This window comes from Phaeoacremonium minimum (genome assembly GCF_000392275.1).
Source record: "Phaeoacremonium minimum UCRPA7 unplaced genomic scaffold PA7_03_scaffold_492, whole genome shotgun sequence".
In the NCBI taxonomy this organism is placed as follows: Eukaryota; Fungi; Ascomycota; class Sordariomycetes; order Togniniales; family Togniniaceae; genus Phaeoacremonium; species Phaeoacremonium minimum.
The window spans coordinates 156,937-166,429 of NW_006921394.1; the positions used below are offsets into that span (position 1 = coordinate 156,937).

At 52.3% G+C, this 9,493-nt stretch overlaps 2 protein-coding genes across 2 annotated transcripts; one reads left to right on the top strand and one right to left on the bottom strand.

The window, feature by feature from the left end:
* Positions 1–6,694: 6,694 nt before the first annotated feature.
* Positions 6,695–8,329, bottom strand: UCRPA7_6728 (putative nucleolar complex protein 4 protein; the record flags this gene model as incomplete). The annotated part of the gene is made up of 1 exon (XM_007919265.1): positions 6,695–8,329. One exon carries the CDS (start codon positions 8,327–8,329, stop codon positions 6,695–6,697), a length of 1,635 nt encoding a protein of 544 aa, XP_007917456.1.
* A 240-nt stretch (positions 8,330–8,569) lies between these two features.
* Positions 8,570–9,493, top strand: UCRPA7_6729 (putative atp synthase subunit 4 protein; the record flags this gene model as incomplete). Its single annotated transcript, XM_007919266.1, has 4 exons — positions 8,570–8,600; positions 8,671–9,122; positions 9,186–9,408; positions 9,468–9,493. 4 exons carry the CDS (start codon positions 8,570–8,572, stop codon positions 9,491–9,493), a joined length of 732 nt encoding a protein of 243 aa, XP_007917457.1.

Sequence of the window (9,493 nt, forward strand, 5' to 3'; positions counted from 1 at the left end):
ATGGCCCGGGGTTCGGGTGCAGGAAGAGGCTTCTCGAGGATGGGCGTTTTGGGTGGAGAATTGGGAAGCGTTTTGGACAAGGGCAGGGCTTGGGAACCCTGTCTGTCAGATCTCTGATGATGTGTGATCAAGAGAGCGACAGTGCAAAAGTGACGCAAAAGAGCCAATTCTCAACCGGCGTCCTCGTGCGAGCATGTAAGAAAGACAGAGGCAGGGTCCGGGAAAGAGGGGAACGGCCGTTGCGGGCGTCGTCGGCGTGGAGGATAAGCAGAGTTGATAAGAGGCTGGTGCAGGTGCTGGGTGCTGGTAACGGTGGGGAGAGCGGGAGGCCGGGAAGCCGGAGAAGTTTTAAATGGAAATAATGGGAAGGGTGGGAATACGGGAAGACTCAGAGCCAGTGTATGTATCACTCACCCCACGGATTCTCCTTCGGATCGATTGATCTGTTTCGGCGTGCTTTGGGTAAGTCTGTGTAAGTCTTACTGCTGCTCCAGAACGCCTGCCTCTCTGTGTGGCAATATCGGATTGAGAAGAGAGACTTTGGGACTTGATGTCTTCTTAAAAGGTCTCAGTTGAAGAATGTTGGGAGTGGTCAGGTATTAAAGATGTAAGTCGCGGTGAGGACGATGAAACAAGGTGGATAAAACGACAAGCGATTATACGTGCAACTTGGACGCACTCGGCTTTCGAGGCGTTCAGAGAGATGTTGAGGATGATAATGATGATGGTGCTGAGGTTTGCTACCTTAACTGAGGGGAGATGACCCTTTTCAATGGGGAGTGGGTGGTGTGCATGGAGTGCCAGAGGCGCTCCTTGGTTTTGTATCTTTCTGTAGACCAGGAAGGGGAGGGGACATGGTCAGGCCGGAAGTTGTGGAGGACATCGGACAGGGGGGGCAGGGCACTCAAGAGACTACGTCCTGCACTGACCGTACCCAACGTCCTCAGTACGGTGGAGTACGAGCTAGCGAAAGCAGCGAACGGGAACTTTTTGCTAGGAACCGCGGGTGGGCGTCGCGTGTACCTCTGTATCTTGACCGTCTCCTCCTGGCTGGCTGGCTGGCTGGGTTGCGGAGCAAAGCAGGGCAGGTTTGTGTTCGCGTGTGGGTGATATTGGCCTGGATGGGGGCACCTGAGGGGGGAGATGGTGTGTGGCAGCTACCTTATGAGCCTATGTGCGAGGGGCAGCAAGAGAGCCCGTCCGATCAGATCGAACGAGGTACAAGAGTACAAGATTCAAGCAAAACGGTCTGGGCAGAGACGGCCTGCGCCCTGGCTCTCCTTTGTGAGACCCGAACCTCTTTGGTAGGACAAGCTGAGCCATATCATGAGGAGAATGGCCGCGAGACAGAGCTACTAAGCCCAGAACGCTGACTGGAAACCCAGAGGCGCGACGGCAGGGGTTCCAGAAAGGTGTTGCAAGCACACCCGAGACGCTTGACAAGGGATTGGTTACCTTATCCACACGGGAGCAGGCAAAGTGCGTGCAGCCGACCGGGACTACCCATTGCAATGATGGATAGCCTAGACACTCCGTCAAGCCACTGTCTAGCGAGCTAGCCCTGAAAGGCACGGGGATGCCTTGGAACAAATCCAACGGTTGTCAAGAACGCGCGCAAAGCATCGCATAGCGCGTCCGCTGGTCGATGTTTTGTTTTGACAGAGCCGATCTTGCTGCTGATCAACTGTATGCATACAAGGAGCTTGTCGCGAAGAAACCGCGATGAGCGACGAAACGGAGCGAGAGTCTAGTCTGGAGGTTACGCAACAAGGCACAACCTCACCTCACCTCACCTCGCAAGCCTGAACGGCGAGGACGTTGCATCCGGGATCGAATCAGAGATCGCTGACAGGATCTAAGAGTACATCGGCCGGAGAGCCGTAGCGCAGAGTAGTGCAGCCTTGCCCCCTGCCCCTGTCCGTGTCCCAGTGCCCACCTCGCGGCTTCACCCTTGCTACTGTCACCAAAGAAGGTAAATCTGGTGACGGGGGGCGTTCCCGGAGCCAAAACAAGCCCCAGGGTGCCGGGAGAGGGCAATTAGACCCAGTGAGCTCGAAGGGGCAATCAGGGGTGGAAAAGTCGGTAGGAAGAGCGCAGCAAGAGTCAAGGGCCTAGCAAGCGAGTGGTTCTCCTTCGGGGACTGACAGAATCGACTGGCTATGGACATCAGCCCTGCAGAAGGTTGGGCAGAAATGGCCTTATGGGCATCGATACCCAAAGGTGCTCTGCTGAGCCGGCGCACCCAGTGACCTGCCGTAGAGCAACAGCCACCTCCCACATCCAAGACAAACCCCGCGAGAGCCACAGAACCCTTGCCTTCGAAGCGAGAGACAATGCCCCGGCAGGATGTTCTTTAGCACCGTTCCCAGAGACCACTTGGAGCCACTGGCTGCCTCCTGAGGACTCCCATTGCTTAGTGCCGGGTGGGGTGGACGACACTCCTGCCAGGCACTGGCTCACAGGAAGCTGCACTTCTATTTGTGACCGTCATTAGCAATAGACCGATCGCCGCTGTCCTCGCGGCGTCGTTCGTTGCTTGCTTGGGTACTTTGTTTGCACGTTGCTGCTCGAAGCGTGATCGGAGGGTTTCCAGTGGTCTGAGCTGAGAGCGAGCGAGAAATGAACGATTGTTAAGGCTCTCGCGATGGAGCCTTCAACATCTGCCTTGCCAAATAGGAAGACATCCAGACCAAGAAAGAGACTATGATACATAGTACTTGGAGTCATAGGTAGCCGTAGGGTCCGAAGTGGGCATCGTGATGGTGCGGCGTGATCGACAACGGGAGATCGCTGGAGGTTCCCGTGCCCGTCCGCTGCAAGCTGCTACCAGACCCTCCTGCGTAATAAGCGTAGTAACAGGCCAGCGAAGTGGTCATCCTCATCATTCCTCGTCCATCCACAGCCTCAGTATGAATTCGAGTCGATGAAGAGCTAGAGGTGACTGCTGACAAGCTTGGAAAATGAGAGGCATTACCTACCTACCTAAGGTAAGAGACTGGGGGATAGGTACACCACTTCAGATGTGCTCGCCTGAGCCTGGGTCCCTCCTTCCTTTACTATGGTCCATAACTTGGCACTATGGGGTAGGTCACTTGAGGGCATTGAGTCCATCTCGCCTTCCTCTTTTGGTAGCGAGCAAAGCTTCTCTACCCATGGGTATGGCCGATGACCTAATCAGCAAGAGATTACTTGGCAATTCGAGGTTTATGTCACTGCTGCCCGACCACCAAACGGGTACACTACCTGAGACACACTGGACAACACAAGACAAGCACCGTCGAGGCTCTCATCGAGTGCTTTCCTCCCTCGATTCTAGATACAGCCTTTCTGTGATGCTTCGCCTCACAATTGTTGATTGTTGTTCTCTATCTCAATCTCAGTTTGAGGTTCGCGTGTCGGGCGGGTCTCATTCATACACTACACCTCGCACCGCTACTAGAGCACCGTTTACTTGGGACCCACTCATCCGGCCCATACCTACCTAGGAAGTATCAACATCAACATCAACATCAACAACTTCTTCATCTTCATCTTCATCACTCGCGGCCTCCTTTCTCGCGTCTTGCCGAACACACCGAGCAGCAAAAAGTCGGTGGCTGGGGAGCTCTGGAGACCCGCCAAAACAACGCCCGATGTTTGGTTCCTCCGCGAGCGCTCTGTCCTTTGGGTAGCGTCCAGTGTGCGATGTGGCCGCATATCAAGCGGCCGACTCGTGGAGACCCAAGCCCAACGCAAAGTCGGTGTGTCTCTCCTTTTTGATACGCGTGCTTGCTCCTGCTGGGCCGGTCTCTTTGCCCTCAGCACGCGTTTTGAGCAAGGAGGCGTTGACGGCTGGTTTGTCACTCGCATTGCTCCATAATGAGCCTTACTGTGATTCTCGTGTCATTCGCCCGGTCCGTTCCTACCTCGCACCGGGCTGGACAATGATGCGCATGGCTTCTTCATGGTTTCTCCCCTGTTATGCGTCAGATATACCCACGCACCATGTTCGCACCTCTCCACACCGTTTACCTCGCCGACTCGCAATGCATGACCCTATCTTGTCCGTTTCATCATCCGTGACAATCGAGCAACGAGGCGATACTAGCGTACTCTCTCCATGCCATACACTCCCTCTTACGATTCATGCCCGTTCATGCCCTATGCTACTGTTGCCAAGGTGCTCACAGCTTCCATCGGAAAGGCAGGTCCTTAAGCATTTTCTTTTCACTCACAGCGGCCCATTGGCCGGCCCGTGAAACTTCAGGCACACGCTCTCTCATGCCAATCAGTATCTAGGGCAATGACGTCTGCTACAACCAGAAGGTCCTCCTCTCTTTCAGCCTCTCGAGCAGGATCCCTTGATTCCAGGGCTGTGGCTTCGCATCGGAAGCTGCCGGGAAACAATACTCGTCAAGTGGCTTAAATGGCATCCCATTTGTTTATCACCATATCTTGTTGGTTTCACATGTTTATCTGCTGCCGCCTGACTCCTTTTAGTAAGAAGTCAATAGTGATGCTTCAGAGTATCAAATCCTCAGAAGTAACCACTAGGAACAAGTACTCGATGTCCCGCACGTGTCATTGCGATGAGAGGCTGCAAGATTCCGGAGGGCTCGGCCACAAGAACCGGCCGATCTCGATGCAGCACACCCTGCTTCTTGACGACAACCTCTCACATTGCTCTGTCAGGGGATCAGAGACTGACCGCCATAGCCTAACCTAGTGTTGTTGCCCAATGTTAAGGTAGCGCAATTCCTGGTCAGCCATGGCAGACCCTAGATGCGTCGTTACTTGATCTAGGCTTGGAGGTCAAAGGCGGTCACGAACATCGAAGGATTGTTTGTGTTCCTGTACTTCACCCGAGAACATCGCGTTGCAACTGGCCGGCGTTCGACAACGTCAGTATTGTCTATTAGTCGCCAGGTTCTGAGTGGCAGTCGTATTACGATGTCAATGCTCACTCTCTTACCATTTTACCTTTCACCGGGGTTTCCTGCTACGTAACCAGCTGCCTCTTGGGTCAGGCTCCTAATATTATAGCAGAACGTTTCCATTTCGGACCATACTTGGATAGCATTATCAAAGTGAAAAGATGTCGATGACTCAGACATCATTCGTGGTCTCCAACCCATGTCCGCGGATCCTAACACCGGGCTCTCACCGTCACTCTGTTGCAAAGCATATGCTATAGTCGATGGACCCGATATGAATGGCGTGCACAGGGCATCACGACATCATGTCAGGCAAAGCACTTTCACAGTCGGGTCAACTCTTTCACCTAGATGTCATCGAACGATTTTGAGCTTTTTTGTTAACGATCGTGAACGGTGCGCGCAGAGTCGAGATCACTGGCTGGGGCCTCGCATTGCGGACGACTAAGTTTTCGGTAGGCTGGGAGACTTTGGCGGTGAAGAAATTCTATATTCAGCTTCCTAGGATCTGGCTTATGTCGACTTAGCTCCGAGAGATACGTAAGAACGACCTCCTACGCTCCAACTCGAGCTTTTGGGTCTAAGCGACCACACGCAAACAGGCGATCCTTAATCAAATATTCGTATTGACATTTCTGTACGCATCATAGGTTGCCGATCACATGGAGTTCAAGCCGATATCCACGCTTCGCTGTACTTGAACTCTGTGACATCTGGTACTCTCGCTTGCTGGTGTTCATTGGCATTCTAGCCGCGGCCCCAGGGTTTCTAAACCGACCAACGCCCCTTCTCCTGCATATCATGCGATCCTCTGCCAGCCACGCGGCAACCTGCATTTGACGAGAGTACATGTGCAGTGTTGTGTTATTTGCTTGGTAGCTCTGGCCTGGTGCTGACACATTTAATTACGAGAGGCCTAGTCCGCGCCTGCAATACTGCGAATATGTCGCGACTGGATATCATCACTCAGCCGAACTCAGCTCTGTCTTGTTCCTAGGTGAAGGGTTCACTATTTCGACGACCCATGTTTTAAATCCCATGCGCATTTTCTTTTCCCAAGCCTTCATTGCCACAAACATGCGTCCAGCCTTCACTAGTCCCACCCCGATCTGGCGGTGAAGACAAGGCGGCACCCAAATTTGGGTATGTCTATATTAGCCACTATCCTGGATTGGGAGGCTCTCTGCGCAGCTAAGATTGGATCTTGAAACGTGGAGACGAAAGGGCTTTTCTGTAGCTTGACAGCGGTCAGTAGTGTTTCGTGTAGATGCACTTATTCTCAAGCACGTCCATAATACCTAGGGTGTCGCAAGGACCGTCTCCCGCATTTTGCTCAACGTATGGCTATGCACGAAAGTCTATAAAGGCGTGACGCGAAGTGGAGTGTCTGTCATACAGAGCTATTTTTCCGAGCTCGGCGTTGACAGCTCTTTGTAGTCTTTCGGAGCGCACGACGTGAGTGATACAGCCATAGGAAACTCAGGCACAGTGGAGCCCCCATACGTTGCAGAAGCCTGCAGAGCAACAATTTCTTGTTCAAACGAAACGGATAGGATCGGCAAGAGGGTGTGATGTTGCACGTGTTGGACATTGTACTCGACCAGCAACCAACAGAGTGATCTGGTATTGAGGCACTGCCTGGGAGATTTTGCATTCTATATCAGACTCTCAGTGCAGGCAATAACGTAAATGCTTTGATCATGCATGGGGTATCATGTTATCGTTATAGCTAAACTGTAGGTACATAGTTTTAGTTCTATGCAACTCTGTGTCGTGGATACTTATTTGAAGTTCCACAACTTCACTAGGAGATTGTCCGCAACGCCAGAGTCTGGCTCTTGGGGGAGCAATACCCTCTTCGGTATCTGAAATTCAATGACAGGCGCCTTCTTTACGTCCTTGACCATCTCAGCCTCTAAAAGACTGCCATAGGAGTGATCAAGGAAATCCTCCAGATTGTAGATCTGCTTTGTGAACTGCTCCGACATGATCTTCGTGATTGTGGCAACGTTCGGATGGTAATGTGATTGCAGTTGAACAATTTCCCAGAGACAGCTATCGATAGCATGTGTTTCCATGGGATCCTCTTCGTTTGGGAGGAATGGGTCCTCCAAGCCCTCGCTTACTATCGTGTCTTTTTCTTCCTTCGTCCGCGGCTCACGGTGGAGCATGAAGGTACACAAGGGATGCTTCTTGAACAAGTTGTAGAACCAGGGAATGAGGGTGACTATGGCACTAGGGGGAGCGTTGAGGCTCAACCTCGCCAAGCGCTTGATGAAACTGGCGACAAGCACAGCTGGTAGATGAGATGACTCGAGGAAGGTGTCAAGAAGGCGGAAGAACCGAGAGCGGTGTTTGGAGTGAAGTATGTCAGCGTCCAAGAGCGAGTAGAGCTTCGTGTAGAATAGCGGGTAGTCTAAGTTTCGCTCTTGTATCAAGTAGAAAACACCAGAGAGGGCGAGAAGGGACATGGATCCACCAGTGTTGTAACAATCCGTTAGGAAGTCCATCAGTAGCTCTGGTTTCGTGAACCAAGGCGCAACAACCTTCGACATGATGTCTAGGATGCTCTTTTTCTGATCCTTAGTCAAGCCTAGGCTCATTAATGCTAGCCATGCTTCCTGTGCTTGTTTCTTATGTTGTGAGATTGAGAAGAGTGGGTTGCCCTTCTTCTTCTTGATTGTGTCGACATAAAATTCTCCTAACTCCTCGTTTGAGGCGGGAACACCTTCGATAGAAGAGAGAAAGTCGAACACATTCCCGATCAATGCCTCATCCAGTGTCTCGGCATCATTACTTGCCAAGAGATCCGTTACGGCTTTGAATGTATAGAAACGGACGTCATCGAATTCATCCACAAACTTCTCCAAGTACTCTTTTCGAACTGCATCGTCAACACCTGGTTGCATTATAGAGCTGACAATCTGCGAAAGGAACACTCTCGGGAAGGTTATGTCGTCTTTCTCGCTGAGATACTGTCCCTCAGCTTTCAGCAGGCGCATAGACACGGTCAAAGCACTCGTTGCCAATTCTTCCTTGTCAAACATTGAGAGGAGAGCTGTCTTGTATTCAGCCAGCCGATCTCGTAGCCAGTGTACCAGCACGATTTCTTTCTCTGGAGAATCCTTCTTTCTAAGAAGATTTCCCGAAGCAAGAAGCTTGATGAACACCCTGCAAAGTGACACCGCTGCCACCAGTGCCAATTCTGCACCTCCATTGTGGTTCTGCGAAATCTCGATCAGGGTTGTGATATTGTTGTAGTTCTTCTTCGACTCGAAGATGGCATTCTCAAGCAACAGAATCTCGGCTTGGGGGTCATTTTCTTCGCTGCTCTCGGATCGCGCACGCTTTTTCGGCGGCTCCTTGGTCGCTGAACGTTTCCTCTTCGAGGCCTTGGCTTCCACGGCTGACGGCATGTTGATATGCTCAAAAAAGAACAAGAAATCGTCAACCAGCGTTGTCCATGGAATCTGTGTCTTGGGCAGTTCGAACTTTTTAGTGGGGCAGCTATCGGCCGAAATCCGCAAAAATAGCGCCGACCTGTCCGAGCGGGTCACGTGAAACAATAGCCGAATTAGCGCAGCAAAACCTCAACGTCAATTCGGAGCTCCAAAAGAACGCAAGTCTTCAGCAAATCCATCCCGCCTCATCTCACAATGGCGTCCCGCTTGGTTAGAACCGCTGTCGGTGAGTTTCTCGTGATGATTCGCGATCTCGGCAACCCAATTGGGATCTCAATGACTGACATTCACCCTAGGGGCTGCCCGCCTACGACCCTCCATCTCTCCCCGAACCCTCCCGGCCCTGACCACGCTCACGAGCGCCCGAAGCGCCTCCAACGTCTCAACCGAGGAGCCTAAGGCCAAGGCCCAGTCGATCATTGACGCGCTCCCAGGCAACTCGCTGGTCTCCAAGACCGCTATCCTGTCCTCGGCAGCCGGTCTGTCTATCTACGCCCTCAGCAACGAGTACTATGTTGTGAACGAGGAGACCGTTGTTGCGTTCTGCCTCCTGAGCGTCTGGGGTGGCTTGATCAAGTATGGTGGCCCGATGTACAAACAGTGGGCTGAGGCACAGACCGAGAAGATCAAGGGCATCCTGAACGCCGCAAGAGCCGACCACACTCAGGCCGTCAAGAACCGCATCGACAACGTTCAGCAGATGAGCGGCGTTATCGACATCACCAAGGGCCTCTTCGAGGTCTCTAAGGTACGGATTCACGGAGCTAGAAAGATGATGCGCGAGACACGGTAGTGCTAACTAGTTGCACAGGAGACTGCCAAGATTGAGGCTGAGGTTTACACCCTCGAGCAGAAGACTGCTCTGGCTGCTGAGGCCAAGACTGTCCTAGACTCTTGGGTTCGATATGAGAGCCAGGTCAAGCAGCGCCAACAGAAGGAGCTTGCTGAGTCCATTATTGCGAAGGTGCAGAAGGAGCTAGAGAACCCCAAGGTCTTGCAGCAGATCCTCCAGCAGAGTGTGGCGGATGTTGAGAGTACGTTTCTTCAGATTTCACCTTGCGATTCGAGGAATCAATGCTAATATCGTTTGCAGAGATCGTTTCTTCCAAGGCTCAATAG